Source organism: Pteronotus mesoamericanus, unplaced genomic scaffold (genome assembly GCF_021234165.1).
Source record: "Pteronotus mesoamericanus isolate MK-2021 breed Mesoamerican mustached bat unplaced genomic scaffold, CSHL_Meso_final contig_591, whole genome shotgun sequence".
NCBI lineage: Eukaryota > Metazoa > Chordata > Mammalia > Chiroptera > Mormoopidae > Pteronotus > Pteronotus mesoamericanus.
Window position 1 is genome coordinate 1903115 of NW_026555208.1, and position 27998 is coordinate 1931112.

Genomic DNA, 27998 nt, shown 5'->3' on the forward strand with positions numbered 1-27998 from the left:
AGACCAGCGGGGGGGCGGCAGAGGCGGCTAGAGGCTGAAGCCCCACCCACGCCCCGCCCCCACCGCAGGCCCCGCCCTCCCCGCCCCTCCCGCACTGCTTCCCCAGATCCCGCTACGCCTCTGACTAGAACTGCCTCCGCAGGCGGGCTGGGGAGCTAGAGGCCGGATCCCGGATCCCGGATCCCGGATCCTCAGTCCCAGATCCCCGCCAGCTGCCTCTGGCTCCCGACAGCTCCAGGGCAGGGAGGCACAGTAAGTCGCAGAGACCGGGATGAGGCTCTGCCAAGAAAAGGCTAGCTGGACAGCAGGGATTTCGGACCCCTATCCGGGCTGCCTCCTGGAGGTGCCCTTCCCGGCTCTCTGGGGGGCTCCTACGGCATATGCTAGTGTGGACTCTGTGGATCATGGGAAACAGGAATCGTCTGTACCTCAGCACAGATCTCTGGGCGGCTAAGAGCCCATAGGTGGAAGGGCAGTACCCAGAGCTCTGGAACGGCCTGACGGAGTAAAAAGGGGGTGGAGGGGGAGCTGACTTCACTGGGCTGTAGTTGCCTGGCTTTCCCTCAGGAGCACCCTGGCGAGGAAATTATGGTTCAGACCATCCAGCGACTCCCTTCCACACTCCAAAGACCAGAGCAATTCTCAGAATCACCCCATTGTGGAAGAGCAGCTCCGTGGAAAATAATAAAAATTATAATAACGGTTAATAGGGACTGCTTATATTGTGCCAGACACAGAAAGAATCACTTTACATCTATTATCTCCTTTGATACTCGTAATGCTACAAGTAATGTTAATAGGGTAGCTTCTTTTATTAGCCATGTTTTACAACGGAGAAACTGAGGGCCTGGCTCCCCACAGACGTGAACCCTAATCACTGTTGCAAAGTGGTGTAAGCAGGATTTGAGCTCTGCGTTTAGGTCCTGCCTCCAGTCACTTGGAGATTCAGTACCTTTCATGATGAAAAATTCCCAGTGGCTCATAAAGGTGGCAGAGGGCGGGGAGCTTGTGTGGGGGTCACCGCTCCCCAAATAATCAAGCTCCAGTCAGATGACTGCAGGCTGACCAAAGCCCAGGAAGCCTGCCTGGCAGATGCGGTATCTGTGGCAAAGGGCAACATTGGGCTGCTGCTGGATCTCAGCGCGACAAAAATCTGCTGACTGGGTTGTTCCCTTCTTCCAGCCCTCCATACAGGTAGGGGAGAATGAACATTCTGGAGCTCTCCTTGGCTAAGGAGCGGAGGTGATGGCACCTGGGCTCTAAATTAAAGCGCTCCTGGGGAGCGTTCTCCCCTCAGCCAAGGTTCCGATTTGGACTAAACACCTGGGTGCAGTGAGGGCCCTAGAAACTGCCCCAACCTCTTATCCACCTGAGTCCAGGCACCCAGAACAGGTGCTCCAGTGCTTGTGAAGTGCCTCAGACAGGATTCATGCTTGTTTTGGAGATGGGTAGTCTAGTAACTTTGCCCCCAATATAAGGGAACTGGGGTCTGTATTACGCTACTTTAAGCCTCACAAGGACCACTTTCCTCAACCCTAGATTTCTCCTATGTGTCAAACTTCTGCTGAAAAGGCAGCTCCCCTTCTCCAAAGGGCAAAAGTCCTTGATTGGCCTGAAAAGGTCTACCATCATCTCTTTCTATAATACCTTACCTCTGTAGTCTTCTAGTCACTCCCTCTTCATCTTTCACTCCAAATTCCTCCAGATTCCTATTTAGGGCTTTCACATATTGGCCTCAGCCTAGGATGCTCTCTCCCCTAATCTTTCTGGCTGTCTGCTCACCCTTTAACCTCAGCTTTCACATTGACATCCCCGTCTCCACCCCAGTTTAGGCGAGTTGCCCCTCCCGTGCGCTCCCATAGCTCCCTGTACTTCTCTATCCTAGTACTTATCACTGTGTTGTAGTTGCCTGGTTACTTGTCTCCATCCCTCATTAGACCGTAAGCACTGTGGGAAGGGACCATGTTTTATTCACTGATGTTTCCCCAGGGTCTAGTGCACTGCCAGGCAAGTAAAAGCACTCAGTAAATATTTGCTGTATGAATGAATGCATGATGAAGGTCAGGGGCCTGACCCCCTTGATCCCCGTGCTCTTAAGATCCATAACCATCTTGGTGCTGGCCTGAAGGGCAAATAAAGCTTTGGCTTGAACTAGGCCTCAGGGAAAGTGGGTTCTCATGCTGTTCTTGCAATCTGTGACTTCAGTTGTCTGGCCCCAGCTCTTCAGATTTCATAGGATTTTGGTGTATTATTATTAGACTGAGCATTTCTCCACCCAGCCCACCCTCCTAGAGTCCCCCACAAATTGACCTCACTGGGCCTGCTTTTATGAAAGGTTTATTCCTAGTGCTAGGTCCCAATCTTCCAGGGCTCTAAGCACAATTAAACTGGGTGGGTAGGTGAGGGGAGGCCCATTCAGATGCAGGGTCAGCAATGGGTCTCCCCATTTTTCCTACTCCCTTGGTCCCAGTCCCTTTCTCTGCAATGGGCACGCATAGAGGAGGGACAAAGGGTATTGGAGGCAACATCATTGGCCCAGAGGAGCCCAAGAAGAGCTGCCATTGGCTGACAGGGCCTTTTGAGGCTCTGCCATTGGTCAGGGGGCATACCCCAAGAGCTGGGGATAGGCCTGAGGAGTGATACCATTGGCCAGGGAGTAGTTTTGTCATAGCCTTTGGCTGTGGAGTGGAAGGAAAATATCTGGGAATGAAGCCCACTGTCCAGGAAGATAAGGGACAGGGCAGCAGCTGCTGGGCCTGCAGGCCCCCTCCCTACCCACAGCAATGTGGGCAAATTGGTGTCAAGCCCCAGCCAGGGAAAAGGAGCCCAAGCCAGCGGGCAGGTGGCAAGGGATATCCCATGTCCGATCTCCCCCACCCTGGGACTGCCCCTCCCAGTGTCCTTCTTGATAGCCAGGTCGGGCTGGGAGCAGCTCACTGCTCCTCTAGCCAGGAGGGCTTCTCAGCTCCTGGAGGCCTCAGCTTGATGTTGAACTGCTGCAGGGTCTGCTCCAGTTGTTTCTGGTTCCCAGCAAAGTAGGCGGACACAGCATTGTGGAAGAGCAGCAGCTGCTTGTGCATCACCTTGATCTGGGGGTCCAGAGGGTCAGCTGAGGCTGGACTCAGATGCCCTTCTTGAGGGGCTGAACCTGAGCCCAGACCAGGGGTGCATGGACTCTCTCTGACGGTGCTTTTGGGGTGGGGGCTGAACTCCACCAAGGAAGTCAAAGAAAGGGTCAATCTGATGGAGAAACCCTGACTCGATTTGCTGGGCCTGGGGTTCTGATACCGCAGCCCAGGGCGTGATTTTTCTGTCATGATCCTGGGACCAGCAGCCAATTCTTCAACAGAAAAGGGCCAGGGGGTAGAAGGAGGGAGACCTGGCAAGGTCCAAGGGTTGAGGGGGGCTAGGGGAAGATCCCACTCCTTTGTTAGGCTGTGATGGGGCAGGTCAGTGTTACAGATGGGAAAGTGGGCTGGGGTCAGAGGGGTGGGGTTTGCACCTTGTTTTCTTCCAGGAACTTGAGCTTGATGGCCACATCTCCCCGCAGCTTCTCATATTTGTCCCGATGGGCCTGGAAAGTGGCCTGGGCACTCTCAAGTCGACCACGCGTCCCTGCATCCCGGGGGCCTAGGCTCAGCTCCTCTAAGTCTGTTCGGTAGGCATCATATTCCAGCCTGGGGAGGGGTGATATAGGCTCATCTCCACCCCTTTGTCCTCCACACTCTCCTTTCCTTGCTTAATTCTTATGTCCCTAATCTCAAACTTCCACCCAAGCCAGCCAACTCCCAAAACCCTAGGCCCTGCCAGTGCCCACACCTGGCAGCCTCATACTGTTTGACAGTCATGAGTGTGTCTTCCATGGTCTTGGTGACCAATGTGTTGATGCTAGAAACAAAGAAGTTCACAGCCCCTAGCAGTGTCTCTCCATTCTTGCACAGCAGCTTCTGTGTCTCTGCATTGTAGCCAAATTCCTCCTGAGGGCAGAAGGGAGGGACAGTCCTTAAGAAAGAGTCCCTACCTGACTGGAGCTGTAGGGCCCTTCATCCCCCTCTTCCCCAGGGAGAAAGCAGCCATCAAAACTGAAACAACCAAGGACTGCCTTCAGTAAGGCTCTTAGCCAGAATGTTAGTGGGGCCACCGTGGGGATGCCTGGGGTGGGAATGTGGGGTGGGGTTCTCAGATAAGTTCACAGGACTAGAACAGAGAAAGCTAGTGCAGCAGGCAAGGGAGGGGCTCCGATTAGGCTGAGCATCAAAGGCATTCTCACCAATGCAGAGAAGGGTTACTTGTGAGGCACCTTGTGTGCCACCTCCCTCAGCCCCTCCAACTTCTGGACCTCTGTACAAACCCTTAGGCTGCCTCCACAGGTGAGTGCTGCTGGGGGCAGGGCTGGGCCCACCCTGGAGGGGTTCTCCCTCTGGGCTGCAGGAGGGAGGGAGGGAGGCTGAGGGGTGACTGCCTGGGAGGGCCTGGGCCCAGTCCCCCCACCCTCTTTGGCCTGGCTGAGGCACCTGAAGCTCTGGGGACTTCTGGCTGAGGTCAGCAAAGGCGTCACCTAGTGCATGCTGGGTCTGCAGCAGGCTGTAGAGGTGGGCTGTCAGTGCCCGACCCAGCTGCAAGACACTCTCATACTTGCGCTTCGTCTCACGCAGCAACTCAATCTGCAGCTCTAGCTCCAGGTCCACAGTCCGGGAGCCTCGGCCAAATCGCTCTGACAACAGCTGCTTTGTGCACTGATTGGGAAGTGGGGGAACAAGTCAGAAACCCTAGCACACTGCCCCCACAAGTATCTACCCCAGCATACCCGGGCTCCTAGTCTTAGCCGTAGATGGAATATTAGTGTCTGGGAAAAGGGAAGAAGGTATCCAGGGGGTGTTTGGGGAAAGGAAGAGGTGCTTGAATCCCACCTTATATGTGTTGATGCCCCATTTCTTGACGATGTCAAACTTCTCTCCAGCGATGCCTCGGGCCACCTCATCTCCGGGGCCGGCAGGAGTGGCACTGTGAGATGGATGGCGGCCAGACCCTAAAGGACCAAGTTCTCTGACACCAGACTCTCTCAGAAGTATGTGGTTCCACCCATACTTCCCTCCCAGCACCTGAAAATGACTTCCCTGAAGGAGCAAAAGCTAGAGATGATTAGATTCTCCTACTCACTAGGAGGAACTCATATCTTATGCCCCGAGACGCAAATCCCAATAAACATACGGCCTCCTTCTGAGGTGGTGGTGGGGATTTGAGGGGGAGGGAAGAGGGAGCTGCTGGTGTATAGGGGCAGAGGAAACAGAAGGAAATACACTGAGTGTGAGGTGGGTGGTCAAGGACGGTGAGTCCTGATAACAGGAAACCTGCTTGACATTCCCATGTGGAATCCTACTCAGTGTGAGACTCAGGTCTGTTTATTCCTCTAAACTTTAGAGTCTAAAGTAAAACCGAAAAGGCTCATGAAGTTCCAAATCAGCATCAAGCTCCAGAGCATGGGGAACTTCTGTGGAACAGACTTCTTAACTTGCTTCAGGTGGTGGCAGCAGAGAAAGGGGAAATGGCAAATGGCAGCAGTTGGACAAGCCTGGGAACTGGCCTTGGGGTGATGAGCGTTCATAGGGTTCATACTACCAGAGGTTTCCAAGACCCCTAGAGGTACTTCAAGCTTTCTTAGACATCCTATGCCCCCAGAACCATCCCTCTCCCCCTTTCCACTCAAGCTTCCTGTTCTGATCATTCATACCTGTGGGGATGAGTCCATCGCCAGAGCCCCCATAGCCACCAGACACAATGCTGGTTTCATTGAGGTTGGGTCCTGACACCATCACCTGCTGGAGGTCCTATAGGCCAGAGAAGAGGGGGGCTTCAGGAACATAGGGGCAGCTGAAGCATTTTGGGAGTGAGAACAAGCTTGGATTGAAGCATCATAGAGAGAGCACACAAGGGAAGTCTGCACAGAATCAGAATGAAGATTTGTAAAAAGATTGAAGGGAGTTAGGTAAGTTAGGGAAGGCTACTAGAATAGAGAGCCCAGGGTTTATAAGTTGGGATTCCTAAATTGAAACAAGAAGGAGAAGAATCAAACAGAAGCACCTGCTCCAGCCCATCATCCTCAGGCAGCTGCCCAGCTTCGCCATTCCCATGGATGGGGATCTCCATTGTGGCCGCCTTCCCGAGGATCCCGTCCGTCATGGCTAGGGAAGGGACTGGAGTCGATGTCTCCACCCCAGTGCCCTGCAAAGCCCAACACAGACAGTGCTGGAAACTGGCCAAGGCCCTAGAAAAGAAAAGTCTCCCCCACCATTTCTGAGGTTTTAGAGGTCGCCCCAGAGCTGGAGTGTTCTGGAGTTTGGCTACCACATCTTTTCTCAGGTAATAATACATGCATCTCTTCCTCCCAGGGTGCACAGTTTTACACATGCACACCCAGGCCTCAGGTGTCTTTTCACGACCCTCCAACCCCACCAGGACTCAGGTGATCATTCATGCATTCAATCATTCGATAGATACTGAGTACCTACTATGTGCCATGCACTATTTGAGGCTATGTAAATATAGCAGTGAACAACAAGACAGATAAAGTCTGTATTCTCTTGGAGCTTATCCCCATGCAGGTGACTCTCCCTACCAGGAGATGAACCCCTTTCTAGGGCTCAGGTATATTATCCACCGCTTGGTCTTTCACACTCCTTTGGTGTTTCTTCCCCTCTCCTTCAAGGGATCTTCCCCTCCTCCATCCCATGCACCTTCTATTACTCCGGCCCTCCCGGACAGGCTTTGGTTGAATAAATTTGTGTATGTTCCTGGCCTCCGGGAAAAGTCTCTTTTTCGCAGGACATAGGTGATCCCTTCCAAAATCAGTTTTCTCTCCCCAGGTGTTTCCCAGCTCCCCCAACCCCATACACCTGGGCATCAGGTGTGTCCTCATCATCCCCTGATCTCAGAGGTATCTTGCCCTCAGGGCAGGTTCATGCGTTCAATTTCCCCTGGACCAAGTATGCCCCTCTCACCTCGGGCTGGGCCGCTCTTCCCTTTAGGGCGCCAGGCCCGGGCCGCGCGGGGACCTCCGGCTCCAGTTCCCGTCGCGATCCTAGCAGCAGGTCAGGGAATCGGCGGAAGTGACGTCCTCTCCCGGGCAGAAGAAGCCGGCCACGTCGCAGATTATAAGGGCGGAAGTGATATTAAAGCTGGGGGCAGGGCGATCCTTCCTGAGCTCCTTCTCTCAGTCCCTGGGGACCGTTGAGAGATTACTTCCGGGGCGTTACCGAGAAGCTGTAAAGGAAGTGAGGTCTGGCTTGCGCTAGTGGCCGGATGGAGCAGCAGCAGCAGCAGCAACAGCAGCAGCAGCTGAGGAATGTGAGTAGCAGCTAAAAGTAGCTTCGGGAACTTACGTTCAGCTCGTATCCCCGTCCGCACGGCACGAACCCCGGAGACGCAGGGATCCAAGGGATGGGGGGTATTGGGCTGTGGTGCGCGGTCCTGGGAAACGTCTAGGCGGCGCGGCCTGGAATTGAGGTGTGGGCTCCCTTGTCGTTGAGTTCTTGGTTCCCTTCTCTCCCAGTTGCGGGACTTCCTCTTGGTCTACAATCGGATGACGGAACTCTGCTTCCAGCGCTGCGTGCCCAGCCTGCACCACCGAGCTCTGGATGCTGAGGAGGTGGGGAACCGAGCAGGGAGTTACTCTTCTTCCTCAGTTAACCGTAGACTGTTCACCTCCCCACCACTTCCCTTCCCTTTGGCCGCGGTCTTTCCATGACCCCCGCCCCTGGGCTGGGGATGGGAAGGAAGGAGACGGACCTGATAGGACACCTTTGGCCTCCGCTTCCACCTTGTCTTCCTTCCAGGAGGCCTGTCTGCACAGCTGTGCTGGGAAGCTGATCCATTCCAACCACCGCCTCATGGCCGCATACGTGCAGCTCATGCCGGCCCTGGTACAGCGCCGCATCGCAGACTACGAGGCTGCCTCAGCTGTGCCAGGTGTTGCTGAACAGCCCGGGAACTCACCATCAGGCAGTTAGCCATCCCCAGCCCCGAGAAGGGAGGCACTGGATGGACCCTCACGTTGAAGGAGCCCGTGGACCTGGAGCTGGGCGCAGCCTGTACATGTAGAGTGAAGAGTTGCCTGAGAGCTGGGTACTGTTGCTCCTGTTCCTGGAGTAATAAACCCGCTTTTATTCTATTTTGGTTTATGTTCTGGGCAGGGAAGCTTTGCCCACTTTATTATGTCAGTGCATACCTGCTGTCTTCAACCCTAGCAGCAGGGAAATTGTCTTCTTTGTGTAGAAGGAAAACCTCAGCATTCATTCCCAGGCACCTGGTTAAGGCAAGGTTTGTGGGTACAGTTTTAAGGTTGGTAATCACAGCAGGAGGTGGTTCCTGGCCAGATAGCAGGGACCTGGGAGCTTTGTCTAGCTGCCATTAACTTAATTCAGTCTGACTTTACTGGCTCACATGTAAGTCAGGTATTCATAACTCTGTGTGTGTGTGTGTTGTGCCTTATAAGAAGTAATTCTGCCATATTTAAGGATAGGAAGAGATATATGAGGAAAACACATCAAGAAATCACAGGGTTTTTAGGGACTACATCCAGAACAGATGAAATTTATAAGAATTCTGGGGTGTTTTGAAACTAACCATTTCCCCAAGTTGTTACTTTTTTACTGTTTTCTATCCTGAATGATCAGTAAAACCTTTAAGCAAAGAAGTTCTCTGTGCTTGTCTTCAGGGGCAGTCAGAAAGAGAGAAACTTGGGGGACCGTATTCTGCAATATGGTCAGACTTGAGAGAAAGAACCCCAAAGGAGACGTAGATAAGGGTGGTTATAGAAAAGAAGGGATAAAGCAAAATCTTCAGGACCTCTTCAATGTTACTTAAATATCTCACTGCTTATTTATAATTTCCTAATTCCAGCTCTTCCACCCTCTACCCCATGTTGTTCCCAGTGTGCCTGCTTTGCGATTTCTAATTCCAGCTTAGCCATTCTTTTTATTGTGCACCCCTTTGTGGAATTTACTTCTGCATTCAGCTGTGTGAATGACCTGTCACTCCACCCCATTTTTTGCTGCCATTGTGTCTTTTTTTTGTATCATTCTAGCTATTTAATCTTTTCTGTTACTCCATTCAAACAGCTAGAGAAAAACACAGCTGTATGTGTTAAGGTTTTCAACCTCAATCCAGCCCTCATTACCACTGAGCAACACTTTGTGGGTTCCTAGTCTGGTCACTGTCCTTAATCACCCTTGTAGTGACTTACATAGTGACTGCTCTCTTTAATCCCCCTCCTCACCTGATCAGGTGACCATGTTGCAGTTTTGCAGAGGAAATGGAAGCTCTTAGACATTGGTCTCCACAATAATAAAAAATAACTTCTTACGACCACCCACAAAGTACACAGTTTTCTCCCTTATACAGATCAGGAGATTGGAATTCTCTAATAGCAGACCCTGCATTAAAATTACAGATCTGACTTTAAAATCCATGTTCCTTTTATTATACCAGGCTACCTCTCAAAATAATGTCTGTTGACCCTGCTGGTGTGGCTCAGTGGATTGAGTGCCAGCCTGCAAACCAAAGGGTCGCTGGTTCGATTCCCAGTTGTGGGCCAGGTCCCCAGTGGGGGACACGCGAGAGGCAACCACACATTGATGTTTCTCTTCCTCTCTCCCTTACCCTCTAAAAATAAATAAAGTAAAATCTTTTTAAAAAAAAAGTCTATTGAGCCCCTACTTTGCATAGGTTCTGATGTTGGTATATGTCATGCTTTACCTTAGTCTTTATAACTACAAGTTAAAGGTATTATACCCCAATTAACAGATTACGAAGCAAGAATCCAGAATGTACCAGAAGTATATCATAGAGTTACCTGTTGAAAAAAGTGGCATTTTTTGCCTTTTTAGCTGCTATTTCTTGAACAAATCTTGACCAGAAAAATTTATTAGAAAGTAAAAGTTGCTTACTAGGAACTTCCTTACTGATTGGCTTCATGTCTACACAATATAATTCTTTCCTTGGAAAGTATAAATGCAGGTAAAACAGCTTGTGAACTTCCCAATTCCCAGAGACAGGGAAATAGGGACCCAGGATATTGTGCTGCTGGTGGAAGGATTTGTCTACATCATCATTTTTGAGTGTCTTTGCAGTAAACTTCAGATGATTGTCAATTATTTGTGTTTGCACATCACATACTTAATAATTATTTGAGAAGGGCTAGGAACATTTGAACTTCCAGAGCTTCAGTTTGCTTACTCATCTGCACCAAACCTGTCCCCAAGCATGGAAAAACAAGCGTCCCTCAGTCTGATTTCATCAATTAGTCCCTTTCTTAAATTTCCAGTCTCTCTGTCCTGGTTCTTTTCTCTTCATACTTAGAACCTTTGTCTTACTATCCATCTTCCATCTGTTGAACTTGCCGTCAGGTCTTGTGATAATGCAGGAGCCATTGGCACAATGAAAAATGTTGACAAAACTTTATCCCTTTATCACAGTCATATTCGAAACAGGGTTAGTGTTCCTGCCATCATGGCTTCAGAACATAACTGTCCACTACTTTGCAAAGTCTGATTCCTTTGAGGCTATTCAAGTATCCCATCCTCTCAACCTCATTATTTGTCCTCAGTAACTACCGTTCTACTTTCCCCTAAATAGCTAGCCCTAGGTCTTCTTACCCACTACTTAATGTTTTCTCTCAAAAATACTTAATGTTTACTTGCACACTTCATTCAATATTTTGGTCTCTTTAGTTCTTTGACACAATCTCCAATGATTTCCACTTTCTTAGGTGCCCACTCCCATAGTTATATCCTGGCCAGTGTCTTCAATGCAAACTGCTCTATCATCTTCAAAACACTATTATTTGTACTATTATATCTTATTCACTGACCATATTCCTTCCACTTTATTTAATTATTCCTCTACTATCATTCTTTGATTTCACTGGGAACAGTCAGGCCATTGTGTCTACCTTTTCTTTAGATTCCTATCCAGCTTAAATTCTAGTGATTCTCTTGGAATAGGCTGCATTTCCTTACCTCTTGTGTCTTTTTTGGATGCTTAGATAAAATGAAACATTTGTCTGTGCCTGCATTAGGACAGCTAAAGGCCACCCAAGGAAACAACTATAAAGCCGATTTATATCACTATGAATTCATGGTTACCAATTTCAGATGGGGTCTGAGCCCCAAAATCCCACTGGACCTTTCCAGTCCTCGCTGCAATAAGCATTTCAAACCAATATTCTCAAGCCTCTTACTAGCCCTCTGCCGCCCCCATCACCATCAGTCTCTTTACTTTCTGCAGCTACTTACGTCTTCATAGACAAAAGTAGAAGCTGTCAGTTGAGAACTTCCAAAACATCTGGTCACCCATCTAGTCTACATCATTCTCTTCTGTCTAAAAAGGGCAAGCATTTTTAAGGCCAATGCCCTGAATCCCAGTCCTTCCTTTTTTGGGAATCCCTGACTTTTTAACACTTTACTAAATTCTCATCAGTGTTTAAACATGCTAAAGACACCCCTGTTAGAAAAAAGAAACCACTCTGTACCTCATTTCTCCTTCAGCTACCATCCTACTTTTTCCACTTTATTCTAAAAACTTCTGGATACTTTGGCTCTCTCCATCCCATTCCTCCACCCAGTCGGTTTTTTGACTTCTACAACCTTTATTCTATTGAAATGTTTCTTACTGAGGTCACACTTGCTTACCAAATGACCTTCATATTCCAAAATCCTGCGCTTATTTCCCAGTCCTCAACTTCTCAGCAGCATCTAGTATATTGACTAGTTTTTCATCATCAACAGTCTTCCATTAGCATCTGTGATTCTACACACACACTTACTACTAACTCTTTGACCGCAATTTCTTAGCCTCTGCAGGCTCACCCACCTCCAGCCTTTAAATCTAAAAGTTTCTCTAGGTCTTGTTCTTTCTCAGTCTATTTTTTTCTAGGATTGTTTCATCCCCACTCCAAGATTTGGTTACTGATGACTTCCAGATGTCTGAGATTGGCATCTCCACCCAGGTGTCTCAAAAACATCCCCAACTCAACATGTTTCCTCATAAACTTTCCTCCTGTGCCTGGAAGAAAATACCCAATTGTAGAAGCTAGAAACCTCACTCATCCCTTTGCTCAACTGCCAGATCCTATCAGCTTACATTTCTAAATGTCCCTTGATTCTGTCCGTTTCCATTTTCACAATCTCCCACCAGCATTATTGTAATGGCTGCTGCTTCCCATATCTAACTTTGCACTCCAATCTGCTCACCATTCAAAGCCAGAAAACACAAACTGATGCTTAAAACTTTGCAGTGGTTTCCCATTTTTAGGATAAAAACTGACATCCTACACATGACTTACAAGGCCCTGCATGAGCTAGCTCTTGCCTAACTCCGCTTTATCTTACCAATGCTTCAAACACTGGACTGTCGATGCTGTTTGTTAAATTGAGCTGAGCCACACCTCACTCTCTCCCTCTCTCTTCTCTAACCGCACTGGCCTTTTGATCCCTCTAACCTCCCATACTCTTCCATCTCAAGGCCTTTGTACCTGCTGTTTCCTGGCTTGCAATGCTTTCCCTCTACCTACTGAACTACTCATTCTTGAGTACTTAGTTCAAATACTCCTCAAACAACCCTTTCCAGACTCCAGCTCCCATAATTCCTCATGTTTTTGGCATATAGCACTTCTAACATTTGGTCATGAGGTCAAAGTCCATATCTGTATTGTTCACCATTGCATTCTTATCACATGATAAGTGCTTGATAAATATTTGTTGAATGAACATCTTCCGGTCTCCTCCCAGCTCAACCTACTGTCCACATAACAAAAGGAGGACTTTTTATTAAAAGAGACAGATGTGCATCTGTACTTAACCTCTGCTGTTTTTCTGCCATATGTTACATAGTTACATATACTGTTACATATATCATTTACTCATTCTGTTTCTTATTTTTGCTCTGCACTAGAATGTAAGCTCCATGAATCAGTTTCTGTCAATGTTATCATTTTGTACACTAATAAAGCCACCTAAAATAGTGTCCATCACAATTGATGCTCAATAAATAGCTGTTGGGTAAATGAAGGCAAGAGAGAATAGTCCAGAGCAAAGGTCTAGAGCTTGGCTTTAGAGAGAGAAGGAGCACCTTTCATTGGTAACAGGAAGGAGGGAGAAATGGAAGGAAGCAGATCTAAGTAATTTTAATTTGATTTTGGGAGATTGAGAGAGTTCCTTTTAAATAGCAAGTGTGACAGTTTTGTGTGTCAACTTGTCTAGGTTACAGTACCCCATTATTTAATCAAACACTAGGTATTGCTGTGAAGGTATTTTATAGATGTGGTTAACATCTATGATTAGTTGACTTTAATAAAAGAAGTTACCCTTAATAAAGTGGGTGGACTTCATCCAATCAGTTGAAGGCCTCATGAGCAAAATCTGAGATTTCCCTGAGAAGAAGTTCTGCCTCAAGACTGAGGCATTAACCTCTGCGTGAGTTTCTAGCATCCTGACTTACCATACAGATTTTGAACTTGCCAGCCCCAAACAATTTTGTGAGAAAATTCCTTAAAATAAATTTTTTTTTATGTGTATATACCTGTATCCTATTGATTTTATTTCTCTGGAGAATATTGATTGATATAGCATCTATTTTTTTAAATAGGTGGAATTACCAGAAAGTAAAGGAAAAGTAAACAGAAGATGAGAGAGTACAGGAGGTTTGAAATAGTCTTTGCACAGAATGGCAGAGTGAACTGACAAAAAAAGAAACAATTAGATTTTTAGGCAGTGTTGCGGACTCGGTAGAGGTTACTGAACAGAATTCCCTTCTGTCCTTATCTGTCTGGAAATCTTATTTTAAGGCCTTAAACTTTAAAGCCTATTGTGACTCTGTGACTCTTCTTTGTCCTTTCCAGGAAGGGCTGCCCATGCCCTTATTTATGCCATCACTGAACCCTATTGTGGCTTGTTCACCATTATGTCAACAGCACTTTGTAGAGTGTCATGAACAAAACAAAAACACATAGCTAACACATATCAATTATATCAAGTGCTTATTATCCACCAGGCTCTATTCTGGACATTTTATGTGCATTAACTCATTTAATCCTCACAACAACCCTACAAGGTAGACACTAATATTATTTTCATTTTACCAAAAAAAAAAAAAAAAAAAAGGAACAGGTAAAATACCCCACAACTAGTAAGTGGTGAAGTCAGGTGTTCAATCCAGGCAGTCTGACTCGAATCTATCCTCTTCCTCAGTAAGAAAGATTGCTATACATTTAAGCAATTGTTCCACAAATATTCTCTGATCCTCTACTCATGGTGCCTAGCACAGGGGAAGGGGAGAGAACAGAGAGCCACCAGAGTGTGCCACCACGGTGCTTATATTTCTAGTCAGGGGAAATGGACAATAGGCAATTAAGTTAATACTTATATGAGATGGTAATAAGTGCTATCAGGAAAAATAATGCAGGGTAAGAATGATAAGGTAGGCAGGAAGAGTGTTGCTGTTTTATATTGGGTGGTCAGAGAACTCATTCATAAGGTCTCTGAGCAGAGACGAAAGGAGGGAGTAAGCCATGTGTACATTGGGATGAAGAATGTTCACTGTGGTTTTAAGCCTCTAGTTCCCCAGTATCCATTGTTCCCTTCTTTATTTACTAATAGGACCCCTGACTTTTATCTAGGCACATGGCCACTGAAAATAAAGATTAGATTTTGCAGCCTTCCTCGAAGCCAGGTGTGTCTGTGTAATTGAGTGATATGTGCATTGTCATATTGTGCCCTTAAAAGTAAAGGTATGTTTTCCCTTTCTCTTTTACCCAACTCACTAGTTGGGGTGAGGCCTAGGAGATATGGTGGTAAACTCTCTTGGACCTTGAAGACCAGGACCACTTCCTTAGAGAAGGCAGAAAAACTAAAAGGCTGACATATTACTCCTGGAGTGATTATACTTATACAGTAATGAGATAGAAAAAAATAAACGAACTTCAACCATGTTTAAGTCATTGTGTGTGTGTGTATTTTATATATATATGTGTGTGTGTGTGTGTGTGTGTGTGTGTGTGTATATATCTTTTTGGTCTTTTTGTTATTACAGTATATGTGTGGTAGGAAGAATTTTAAGATGGTCCCCAAGATTTCCCAACCCCTGTCTACATACCCTGCATTATCTCTAGGACTGTGAATATGATAGGTTTTATTTATGTAATTAGGTTATTTTATATGGCATACTTACTGTAAGACGGGGATTATCTGGTGGGCCTGACCGAATCACATGAACTTTTGAAGAGCAGTAAGTTTCCTCTGGCTGGTTGCGGAAGAGAACATCAGAAAGATGCAAAGCATGAGAAGCGTTTGAAGAACCGTTGCTGGCCGAAAGACAGAGGGGCCACATAGCAAGAGAGGCTGTGGCCTCTAGGACTTGAGAGTGGCCCCTGGTTGACGGCCAGGAAGGAACCACAACCACAAGGAACTGAATCCTGTCAACAGGTATGAGCTCGGAAGAGGAAAACAGAAGAGGATTTTCCCCCAGAGCCTCCAGACAAGAACTCAGCCCAGGCAACTCTGATTTCAGGATTAGCTAGCTCCTAGATTTCCGGATTATGATACCCTGAGCAAAGAACCCAGTTAAGCTATGCAGGATTTCAATCTACAGCACTGTAAGATACTAAATGAATGTTTTTAAGCTGTTTAGTTTGTGGTAATTTGTTACCCAGCCACAGAAAACTTGTCTGTCTCCTAACTGATACACAATGAGAGAGGTATTGTAGGCTCTGAGGTGGGAGCATGCTTGGTGTGATTCAGGCTCAGCAGGCGTTGTGTGAATGGAAGAGAGTACAACAGATAGCAATTTGTAAGCCATCAGAGAACTTTGGCTTTCACCCGATGGAATGACACAAGGCGACACAAGGCGACACTGGTGAGTTTTGTGCAGAGTGATAGAATCTGCCTATGTTCGAAAAGGGTCACTGGCTGCTCTGAAAAGAGCAAATTGTCAGGTCAAGCACAGAAGCAGAGAGACCAGTTAGAAAGCTATGGAATAATCCAGGTGAGAGGTGATGGTGGCTTAGACCGAGGTCGTAGTGCTTAAAGTGGTGGGAAGTAGTAGGATTCTGGATATATTTTCAAGCTACCGCCAGCAGAATTTGCTGAAGGGTGAGACCCGTGATGTGGGGAGGGGAGGGAGAGAGAGGAAGAGAAATCAAAAGTGATTCCAAGGTTTTGATCTGAGCGCATGGAAAAAATGGAATTGCCATTTACTGAGATGGGGAAGACAGTGAGATGGGGAAAGAAGAAGGTTCCTTTAAGAGGGTGTCAGTGGTCTGGTTTTGGATATTTTAAGTTTTTAAGTTTGAGATACTCATCAGATATGCAAGTGGAGACATTAAATAAGCAGTTGGATATGTAAATATAGATTTCAGAGCCCAGGTGGGGCTCTGCTGAATTTCTATTTTTGTTTTCATTCAGCCCCACCCCTCACCTCCGATTCTGAGCTTCTTGTGATGAAGAATTTTGCCTTACTGGGGGTTTGGGGGGTGAGATGGGGTAGGTGGATATGTGAGGGGGAGGAGAAGGGTAGTCTCAGTGATAGGTCGTTGGTGCCTGTCGCTAGCTTAGCCGCTATGTCCTCAAGATCGCTACTTCTCCTAGTCAACGTGTTTGCTGTCTGCAGGCTGACCCCCTATTCCTAACACGTTCAGCCTGGCCGTGCCCCCTGGTTCTTCCCTCTATCCCACCGATACCCAGATCCCTCCCCTTTCTGGCTCGGGTGCTCCACGCGTAGGCGCTGAGCCTCACGGGAGGGTAACCGTTCTAACTGCTGGGAGGCGCTGGAGCTGTGGGTGAGTCCAGCGCTCGGGATCTTTTGCCCAGTGGAACGGCTCTCACCGCTGCCCCCTGGAAGATCCACTCCTCTCACTTTCCCATGGATCCCTCCTAACCCCCTCGTTCCTCTTCCTTCTCCTCCACCTGCCAGCCGGGCCCCGCCCCTCCTGACCTCCGGGAGGCCTCTCCTGCTTTCTGTCTTCAGCAGCGCCTTCAGCCCACCGGCAGACAGGACTGGGGCTTTGCTGCTTTCTAAGTGTTCCGACCTGTTCCATCTCTTCAGAAGATCGCCAGGCTCCACTCCTGTGACTGTTCCTCACTGTTCCTGAGGTTTTCTGAGTGAGCTTTTTCCGTATGTGTATCAGCTTGCTTCTACAAGTGGTTACACGTGTGTCTGCCAGTCTCTGCGCGTGTGGGTGGCTGTGAGTAGAGTGAGTCTGCCTAGGGCCCAAATCTAAGTTCATCCATTTCCACAACAGGCACTCCTTGATGAAACCTCATCGACAGATCTGTCTCTCTTCCCCTCTCTTGCCTCCTGTACCCATTAGGCCAGGTGAGGGAGACATCTGGGCGGTGGGAAGGAACTAGCACAGGGAGGGCCCCCACCTCTGTCCTTGGGCGCTTTTATTACTAAAGTCTTTTGGGGGGCGGGGCGCGCTATTGGTAGGGTTGAGAGTCCCAGGAGAGGCCCTCTGCTGGTCTAGCTCTGCCCTGCATCTCCCATTTCTCTGTCCTAAATCCCTGCTTTCTTTGCTCCAACCCCGTTGACCCTGATCATCCCTTGACCAGAGCCTAAGACCCCCTTCTCTTGTTCCTTTCCTGGGCTGGGCCAAGCAGGTGAGGCCCAGCAGGCAGGAGCCTGGAACTGGAAGTCAGAGCCTGAGCAGTGGGCAAGGTCAATTCGCCAGCAGTTGAATGCCCAGCTCCTCTTTGTCTCAGAGACGAGGGTAAGCTCATCTCCTGAAGAGCCGTCATCTGATGCCCTTGAGTCTCGGTGCTGTCCGAGGAGACGGAGGCAGATCCTGAAGTCAGTGGAGCATCTGGTAGCTGAACTCCAGACTCTATTCTCAGCTGTGCTACAGGACAGTCGTCCTGCAGCTTGGCACTACCTGCATGAGGTGCTGCGTCTGCTGCCGCCATATCGCGTGCTGCTAGTTGGCCACCTTGATTTGCTGCCCTTCCTGGAACAGCTGTACCGCTGGGCACCCTGGGTCCAGTCTCAGCTCCAGCTGGACCTGCTAGATGCCATAGAAAAGGCCTTTCCCCCAGACACCTCTTTGTTAGAGAATGTGTCCCATGTTGACTGCTGTCTTCAGAAGCAGAGGTTCCATCATGGGCCCCCACTCCCAGCATGCCCTTTTGTGCAGGCCCGGAGGGGTGGGAAGCAAGGAGAGGAGGAGTTGGCCACGTGGCGGCGACCACTGACTCTGCCTGAGCTACAGCACAGCCTGGGTATTGTTGGTGCTGAAGTGGCTCTGAAAGAGACCCAGTGGAAAGATGGCCTTAGCCTCCTGCCCTTGGCACTGGCAACGGACATCCCTGTACAGTATGAAAGCAGTGGCACTAACTACGAAGAGGAGGAGTCTGTTGCAAGAAGAAAGACTAAGTACGTGAGGGTCCTAGCCTGGGGATTTGAGCAGAAGAGAGAAAGAAGCCAGTTTATGGGTGCTTCCTGGGTCATTTGGATGTCTAAAGCCAACTCTCTATTGATTTTAGGGATTAGTTTAACCACAAGCCAAGCTGGTGTGAGGCTGTTCCTCTCTCCCTTTTTGTCTGCAAAATAAACCCAGTGGTTTTAGTGTTAATCCCCATAGGGAAATGCAAAAATTCATGAAAATCAAAAGTCAGCTATGAGGAAGCCAAAGCTTCAGAAAACAGTTTGAGTTTCGAGTTTCCAGGATTCTTTCTCAGGTGGTGCTGGAAGCCTCCTTAGTTCTTTTTCTCACTCATTCATAATCCCTGAGCCTCACCTCTGGGATGATCTAGTGCGGAATGCGTACAGGTCTTTCCCTCGGGATGTTCCTAGGTGAGTGTTTGTCTGAGGGCCTTCCCACTCCCGTCAGAATGAGCTAAGCCAGCTCCAAGGCAGCTTAGGGTTGCCAGCACTGCCAAATGGGGCTGATTTTCTAAGTGCTTTGCAGCCTGTCTGAGACACATTCACTCTCTAGGAAGAAGGGTAGTTTTACCTTTAATCAAGCTTGACTTCGTCAGGTGTTGCTCTATATTAACACCTGGATCGTTTTCTCTGCAGCCTTAGGGCCCTAATGGTGGACAGATAGGCAGGTTCCTGGAGGCCCCGATGGCAGATGGCCAATGCCAACGATTTACGACTTCAATAACCCATGCCAACTTCCCTTTACACTGTGCCCCGAGTGTAACTTTCTTTTCCTGGGCGAACTTAACTGAAGTGAAAATGGGCTGTGCCCTCTCTTTGGACCAAGCAGTAAACCTCGAAGGCCTAGCTAATGTGGCTTAATTTGCATGAAGTTTTCTAGGACTGGTCTCCCAGGCATTCATTCATTCAATAAGTATTGTTGGACACTTTAATATGTCTCAGATACTGCTAGATGCTGAGGATAAAGAAGTGAACAATCTCTTCCCTTGGGTTTTACAGTTTAGTTAGGGAGATAGATGTTAAATAAGCTGATACAAGTAACATACAATTACAATTTGTGCTAAGCGCTATAAAATCAAGAACACTGCCTTTCCTCTGGCTGCTCCTGTGATGTGTGTATACAGTTAGGGGAAGCACATCAGAGGAGTTTGAGTTTAGGTTAGAGTTAAAATATCTTGCAGTGAGGAGGTAAATTGAAAAAGGAGAGAATTTCAAAGAGGAGGAAGCAGTCAGCATTGTTAAATGATGCTGAGGCAAGTAAGAAAAATCTGAAAAATATTCATTGGATTTAGCAACAAGGAAGAGTTTGGTGAGAGCCATTTCAGTGGAGTTGTTGAGGAGGAAGCCAGGTTGTAGAGGATTAGGGAGGGAACAAGTGATGAAGGGCAAATCACATTTTACTGCTCTTTCATGAAGCTAGGCTTTAAAACGAGAGAGTTAATAGGACAGCAGATTGAAAGAATACTGGTATATGGGTGGGACTCTCTGGAAAAAAAGAAAAAGAGAAAGGATAGAGAGATGTTCATAATCCGTAGGACAATGCTTGAGAAGTAGGTGTTCAATAAATATATGTAGAGGAAATATATGTAGGCTAATGGTAAAGAGAACAGATTGAAAATTCCTCATGAAGAGGGGATAAGGGACCCAGAGCACAAATGGAAGGATAAGCCTTGTAGAGAAGAAAGGATACTCCTTCCTCTCAAACTGGGGGACAAGATTAAGACAGGAGTATGTACAGATAAATATGCGGGAAGGCAGCTGAACTTGAGGGAATTAGTTCATGACTAAGAACCTCCGTTTTCTCTGGGCAGAGAAGGGAGGAGACTGGGATTAGGGCAGAATCGGGCATGGGAGTGTTGGTGGATGCCTGGTTAGCAGCTAAGGACACTGAAAAAGAGTGCTGAGGACCTGTATACTGAGACATTGGAACAGAGCGAGTGCACAGTTGAAATTGGATGCCAGAAACCTAGACAGGAACAAATATTCCTGGTTCTGTGAGCTTTTGGACCTACTTAGATCACATAGGACTTTAATTGTTAAGGAAATGAAACTTCAATAACAGTTACACTATTAAGAGGTCCTGATCCAACATCAGGTCATAAACTCTATTGTTGATATGAACTTCTTTTTTACATTTTAAAGAGATTTTATTTATTTATTTTTAGAGAGAGGGGAAGGGAGGGAGAACAAGAGGGAGGGAAATGTCGATGTATGAGAGATACATTGACTAGTTGCCTCTAGCACACCCCCAACCAGCCAGGGACCTGGTCCACAACCCAGGCATGTGCCCTGACTGGGAACCGAGCCGGCGACCTTTTGGTTTGTAGGCTGGTGCTCAATCCACTGAGCCACATCAGCCAGGGCTGATATGAACTTTAAAGTAGGATTGCACTATTATCCCTTGGGTGGCTTGTTCTTTAGGTTTGGGTCAATTAATGACACTTTTATACTTTGATTGGTTAAGCCTAATTATTCAGAGGGGTATGTGTGTGTATGTGTGTGTATGTGTGTGTGTGTTTGCTCTGAGGACCCTCCAATCAAAATTATTAGTCCAAATAATTAACATTTGGTTTCTTAGATCATGAATTTTCCTATTCATTTTGTTGACCAGTATGGTAGAAGTGTAAGAAGATTGAGGGGGTTGAAGGATGCACTCATTGGATCCTGGCTCGAAAGGAAAGATGTGAAGCTAGAGGTCAGGTGATGATGGGGGAAGAGCAAGAAGAGTTAGACATAGAGATCAGGCAGGGTTGGAAACTGGGTGTAATGGGAGCAAAGATAGGAGATCTAGGAGGTTAGGAAGGTTGGCAGAGAGGAGAAATCCAGGACTGCGGGCTTGCAAGGTGGTGAGTTGGGAAAAATAAAAGTATTCCCATTACTTTTACTCAGCATAGCATAATATTTACTTCATAGTAATTACAGTCAATCCAGCACGATTATCAGAGAGGAAGGAGTTTTTCATGCATATGTCTGTATGAATATAGTTGCCTGCCTGAGTTGTGTCATGGGCTATATTTGCTCAATATGTGAACACTTTTGCTGAAAAATGCTGACATTTGGTAAAAATGCTGACAGTGCCAAAGCAGGTCCTCTTAGGCACCTAATGTAGCCACTCCTCTCACTGGCCAACAGTGGCAACCTGACTTCTTTGCTGTGCCTCATTTCTCCTGAGTTTTTCCTCATACAGGTCTCAGCTTGACTCTGAAGTTCCTGGAAAGAAGAACTTCCAAAAGGGCAGCCCTGGCATCTTACCTCAGATGTCCCTCCTGGGTAGCCAGGTGATGACCATTCTGAAGAAAGAGAGATACCTGAAGAAGATCCACTTCCTCTACCTCAATGTGGCTCCTAGCCGGCACTTTAGGTAACAGCCTAAGTCTAGACCTCTTCTCCTTCTACTCCCTGATTTCCTCCTATGCTCTCTCTACCTCTTCCTTCTCTCCATCCTCACTCCTCTCCTCTCCTCTCTCTTCTGCCCTCTCATTTTTCTACTGTTTCCCAGTTTCCCTCCCTCTTCCCTTCACCACAGCTTCACAGCCTTTTGTCTTAGTCATCCTCTTTGACTTTTTACTCTGTTTTCTTTATTCCGTCTTAGAGTAATAGAATCATTTGGTTATTATTTCAGAAAGGAATCTAATACAACTTCTTCCAACTCCAATGCACAAATCAGGTGCTTTTTTAAATCTGTACGGTGTCTGGTAAGTTTTGTTTCCCAAAGCATTCTGTTCCTTAGGCAGAACCAAAATCTGTTCTCTTTTTTAAAACATTTTTTAATTTATTGATTTTAGAGAGACAAGAAGGCAGGAAGAGAGGGAGAAACATTGATTTGTTGTTCCACTTATGCATTCATTGGTTGATTTCTTATGTGTCCTATGGGGGATCAAACCCGCAACATTGGTGTATCGGGATGATTCTCTAACCAACTGAGCTTCTTGGCCAGGACAAAAATCTATTCTCTTTTAATAATTACCTCCCAGTTCTAGCTTTATCTCTGAAGCTGTAAGAACAAATCTCTTCCTCCCACATGACTCAAGAGGCATTCATTTACTTTCTTCCATTAGATCCAAATCTTACATATTTTCAAAAGCCCTGTTCAAGTCTCACCTCTTCCTGGAAGTACTAACAATAACTACCATTAATCGAGCTTCTCTGTATACCAGGCACTGTGCTAATAAACATGTGAGATGTGTTATTTAATCCTCACCTACCAGGTAGGTGCTATTATTATTTCCATATATGAGATGAGTAGACTGATGCATAGAGAGGTTAAGTGGCTTGTCCAAAGCCACATAAGTGGTAGAAATAGGACTTAAACCTAGGACTGTCTCAATTCAAAAGTGCATGCTTTTAAGCAGTACTGATACATCCTTGCAGAGAGTCTTATTTCTTATACACACTGACCCTTTTCTCCTTTATTTAGGTAAGACTCTTGATTGGTGTCATCCATTCATTTACCAATCAATTCATTTAGCAAGCATTCACTGACTGCATTGTGCCAGTTATTAAGCCATTGTGCCTTGACTCTAATTTTACTTTTCTCTCTCTGCTTTGTGATACTTTGGCTGAGACTGAGAATTTTATTTCTTATTTTTCATCTGGCCTCCAGTTAGGTTTGATTAATAGGGGGTGCTAGAAGGAGACTAGACAGCCAGAGAAGAGGAGAAGGGACTTTCTCCTTCCTTTGCTTGCTCTTCCTGTCAGCATTGCCCCAGAAATGGTCCTACACCCTGGCAGCAGCAGACACTTTCTGAATCAGCCTCTTCATTACCCTGAGAGGTACCAATGCCAGCCAGGTGACATCTTCTCATCAGAATTCTGAGTCTCAACTCTGCAAGTCTTCAGCTTCCAAATCCCTAGGTACTGGTAGCAGCCAGGAAGCCTCACCTTAGAAATTCAAATTCCAGCTCTACAATCCCTTCTCCAAGCCCAGCTTCTAAGAACCCAAACTTCTTCCCTTCATTCCTCTAGTTCTGGGGTTGGCATCCATTTCCTGCAGTTATTACCTCTACGCTACCACGGTGCTTCCTTTTTTATTTCTCAGTCCTCTGATACCTTTTAAAAAACACATTCTTTCTGTTGAATTCACTTTGTTGTAATGCTTAGTGTGGTTTCAGTTTTCCTGCCTGGACACCGCTGACTGATCAGTACTTGGTATCATCAGCAGGCCCAGGAAACGAACCTTAAATATGGGATTCTGATATTGGTCTGATAATGTACTTGGCTTTGAACAGTACCAAGCTCCTTGCTAATGGGAAATAAGATACTAGTGATAGCGCCACCACAAATAATTAAATTACCACTTTTGGTGGAATGTGATAAACTACCTGGTGGCTGCTACACCTGTCTGGGAGTGATGATAATAAAGCAATGTGGGAAGAGATGACCATTGTGGAAAGCTTACAGAAAGAAAGTTATAAGCTTAGGGCTTTACACTATTAGCTCAGCCATAATCAGAGAAGTAGCATAATCAAAGATAATTAGGCACAGAGAGAGACAAGAAACCATGAGCACGAAACCTCAAAGGGAAATGAATAGTTACTGGGTCAGCAACTGCCAAGGAAGGAACCCAATGAAATGAGTTTCACATTTGGGGTTGTTTTTCCCCAAATGGGCTCCTGTTGATTCCAATAGAGGCAATTGTGTGCCTGGTTTACTCTACACTCACCAAAGACTGAGAGGAGGAGCTGAGCTGTTGACAGACTCAAAGAGCAGAAGTAGCAGAAGTCGCCCAGGATCCACAGCAAGGAGGGAGGTGTTTTTCGGTTTAACATATGTTGTAACCAGATTCTCAACCCAAGGCCTGGGGGATTTAATTTGTGGGTTCTCTGATGGGTTCATACAGGTGATTTTCACATTCCATCCAGATATTTTGCCCAGTTTTTCTAGTTCTAAAGTGGGAGTGTTGGTTCAAATTTCTAGTGCACCATCAGCAAATGTAGAAACCTGGCATTTGTTGTTTCATTTTGTTTCTTTATTTGCCATATAACAGGGTTTTTTCAATGAGTTTGAATTTATTAATTTTTTGTCCTAGATTTTGATTCATACTTACAGAGGAATTTATTCCCTCACTTCCTTAGAACGTTTGCTCCACTACCACCTCTCCACCCTTACTACCCGATTTAAAATTGCACGCCCTCCTCCCATGGCGCCGCCAATATCTTTTTTCCTATCCCCACCCCCCATTTATTATGTTTATCGCCTTCTCCAGTGGAGTGAGAGCTCTGTTAGAGCAGGGGTTTTGTTTGTAAAGTTTAGCAATGTGTCCTCAAGGTTTAGGACAGTTTAGCATAGAGTACAAAGTTAGTAACATTTGTTGAATGAATGAGTGAATGAACCAATGTAGGAACGTATTTGGAGAGGGTGAATGATTAATTCAGTATAGAACTTGCTCTTTTTCAGGTACACGCACGACATAGAGTTTGAGATGTTTTGGAAGTAGTTGAATATATGGGTCTGAGACTCAGGAAGATCTTGACTTGCCCCGTTTAATCTCTAGCATCACTTAATGCTCCAATCGATCTGAGTTCTTTGAGGGCAAGGACTATGTGGTGATTTTTATGTCCTCCTCTCCAATCACAGTATTTGGATAGAAGAGGAACTTGATAAATGGTTTAACTAAATTCCATGAAGTCAGGGACTAGACCTTTCTTGTTCATTGCTGTATGCTGAATGCCCGAAACAGTGCTTGACTTAATAAACATTTGTAGAATGGGTGAATATCCCTGCAAAGGAGCAGTGTCCACTGGGGGTAAAGGGAGTACTCCTGAACCCCTGGCCCTATGTAGAAAGAGAAGCCTCTATTAAGAAAGTCACAGGGACAGAAGTGTCCCCCTGGGAGAGCTAGGGCTCATTAGGGCAGGTAGCTGTCCTGTGGGAAGTAATGGCCCACTCGTTAAGAGAGGAGCCTTGAGTCAGGTGGATTTGGTTTTAAAGCCTGTATTTTTTCCATGACATCCTTGGGCAAAAATATGACTTCTCTTTGTTTCAGTGTTTGTTTTTCTTTATCTGCAATTTGGAGATAATAGTACTTGAAAGATCTAGTTACTTTGTCAGAAATAAAGTTTTTATATGACTTGACTTAGTTCATTCTATAATATAACTGAACACTCTTAAGTCATTTACTTAATAATGTATTCTTGAAAGTTAAGGGAGACAAGAGATAGAGGAGGACCATTTTATCTTGTAGGCATCATAGGCATAGGACCAGGTTAGGATATACAGCTTTCAAAGAGCATAAAAATGTATTTAGTGCTTAAAAATATTACTAGCTCCATGTTTTGAGAAGAAAACTGTTCAATAAAAATTAATAAGTGCTCAATAAAATGTGCTCAAACATAGCATTGCACTAACCAGTTTACTGCAGCGAGATACAACTATTAGGGTGGAAAGGATGGGAAGGGCCTAGTCCAGGAACATGTGTGAATGACGCGTGGACATGGACAACAGGGTGGGGATTGGCTATGGGAGCGGGAGGAGTGGGCTCAACAGAAGAGCAAAGGGAGAAGAACTGGGACAACTGTAATAGAACAACAATAAAATATTTAATTAAAAAAGAAAGAAAAGTTTCATTAAGCGACTTCCTGCCCAACAGGCTATGAACCACTGACCCACTCACCCAGCTACAACTTCAATCCTCCCGGCTTCCAGGGCTCAGCTCAGCAGCTGCCACACAACGGGGGCCACCAATTATTGCTGAGTGAATAAATGTTACAAGGAGACTACTCAGAAGTAGCAATAATTTGCCCAAGGCCCCATACAGTAAGGCCTTGGTACTCCAGACACTCAGCGTGAATGTTCATCACAGAAGAGATGTTGACAATATTTATCTTATACATTCCCCTCTGCCCCTGAAGCTGAAAGCTTTCAAGTGTGAAAGAGGATGCAGGTCAGAACTTTCTGGAGATGAGATGTCATTAAACTGTGGGATCGGACCTCAGAGAAAAAGTGGGATTCCCTTGCTAGATCCTCCACTGAAGGGTTAAAACGTGAAGAACATACATCTTTGTAAGATTAAGATTAGATGCAGCCTTGGTGGAGGCACAGAGTGGACTAGAACTAGAAGCTATCTAGTGCGATGGATCATGCCATATTCCATACTCTTCATAAGGAAATTACATGGCTACCTCCAATGCTGGAGAGTGGATGAAAGAAATGACCACTCCATGTCACTGCCTCTCGGTCTGTAAAACCGATGGTTAAGTTGGGTTTATTCATTTAATGATATATACACATGTAGTTTTGGCAATATAGTGTATCATTAAAAGCATGGGTTCTGTGAGTGTACTAAAAGAAGATACAACTATTATATAGCTACATATAAATTGCATTTAATGTGGAATGCAGGAACAGTTCTCTGAAGAGAATTTAGTAGGATTTTAAGGTGGCTTTGGTGACACCTTGTTCACTAGGTGGCAGTTTTCCTCTTTTTGGCTGTGTTTAGTCTTCTAGTTGCCCCTGCTTTTTCCCACTCTCAGTCACTCCAAATGGACTTCCATGATTATCTCTGATGTTATTTCAGTGTCTAGAGATATGTGTATTTTATCATTTCTAAGATGCACTTTTTTTTTCACATTTCAACATCTCTGAAATTGCAATGCATCTTACAGATTGATGGAGTATCATATTGGCAGCATTTTTTATTTTAGTGTTTCATTAAAACACTAAACTAATGGCAGTCTTAGATTTGATGCAATCTAAGATATCTAGATCTGGAGATAGGAACTTTTTGGAAGTGGTTAGAGGTCTTATTCTTTCTTCCCATCTATCCTTGGCTTCTATTTCTTTTCTTTTTCCTCTTATGTATTGTTTGTTTTTATTTTTTTATTTATTTTTTTTATTGTTGTTCAAGTACCATTGTCTCCATTTTCCCCCTACCACTCCCCTCGCACCCCACCCATCCTCACTTCCCACCCTCAATCCTACCCACCTTTGGCTTTGTCCATGTGTCCTTTATTCATGTTCCTTGACTTGAGCCTTTCCCTTTTTCCCCCCCTTCTCCCCTTCCCCCTCCCCTTTGTTTACTGTCAATTTGTTCTTTATTTCAATGTTTCTGGTTCTATTTTTCTTGCTTGTTTGTTTTGTTGATTAGGTTCAACTTATAGGTGAGATCATATAGTATTTGTCTTTCACTGCCTGGTTTATTTCACTTAGCATAATGCTCTCTAGATCCATCTATGTTGTCGCAAAGAGTAGGAGCTCCTTTTTTTCTGCTGCATAGTATTCCATTGTGTAAATGTAACATAGTTTTTTGACCCAGTCTTTACCGATGGGCACTTAGGTTGCTTTCAACACTTGGCTATTGTAAAATGTGCTGCTATGAACATTGGGATACATGAGTTATTTCGAACTGGTGTTTCAGGATTCTTAGGGTATAATTCCAGCAGTGGAATTGCCAGGTCAAAAGGCAGTTCCATTTTTAGTTTTCTGAGGAAATTCCATACTGTTTTCCACACCAGCGTTGTACTAGAGTTCCCTTTTCTCCACAACCTCGCCAGCACTTGTTGTTTGTTGGCTTGTTTACAATGGTTGTTCTGACCAGGGTGAAGTAGTATCTCATTGTGGTTTTAATTTGCATC

General features: G+C 46.0%; 3 protein-coding genes across 3 annotated transcripts in view; 2 read left to right on the plus strand and 1 right to left on the minus strand.

The window, feature by feature from the left end:
- Positions 1 to 2327: 2327 nt before the first annotated feature.
- On the minus strand, positions 2328 to 7099 carry ARFIP2 (ADP ribosylation factor interacting protein 2). Its single transcript, XM_054580701.1, has 8 exons — positions 6999 to 7099; positions 6082 to 6222; positions 5732 to 5828; positions 4911 to 5029; positions 4515 to 4736; positions 3820 to 3977; positions 3503 to 3677; positions 2328 to 3089 (listed from the first exon to the last, which is right to left on the minus strand). Exons 2-8 carry the CDS (start codon positions 6178 to 6180, stop codon positions 2934 to 2936), a joined length of 1026 nt encoding a protein of 341 aa, XP_054436676.1. The 5' UTR covers positions 6181 to 6222; positions 6999 to 7099; the 3' UTR covers positions 2328 to 2933.
- Positions 7100 to 7262: 163 nt separating this feature from the next.
- Positions 7263 to 12190, plus strand: TIMM10B (translocase of inner mitochondrial membrane 10B). Its single transcript, XM_054580584.1, has 3 exons — positions 7263 to 7344; positions 7550 to 7645; positions 7833 to 12190. Exons 1-3 carry the CDS (start codon positions 7300 to 7302, stop codon positions 8004 to 8006), a joined length of 315 nt encoding a protein of 104 aa, XP_054436559.1. The 5' UTR covers positions 7263 to 7299; the 3' UTR covers positions 8007 to 12190.
- A 4337-nt stretch (positions 12191 to 16527) lies between these two features.
- DNHD1 (dynein heavy chain domain 1) overlaps positions 16528 to 27998 on the plus strand; it is a 71320-nt gene continuing 59849 nt past the window's right edge. The window contains exons 1-4 of the mRNA XM_054580622.1: positions 16528 to 16532; positions 17360 to 17364; positions 17751 to 18417; positions 21614 to 21787. Coding sequence (XP_054436597.1) covers positions 16528 to 16532; positions 17360 to 17364; positions 17751 to 18417; positions 21614 to 21787 — 851 coding nt within the window. The remainder of the gene's footprint in view (positions 16533 to 17359; positions 17365 to 17750; positions 18418 to 21613; positions 21788 to 27998) is intronic.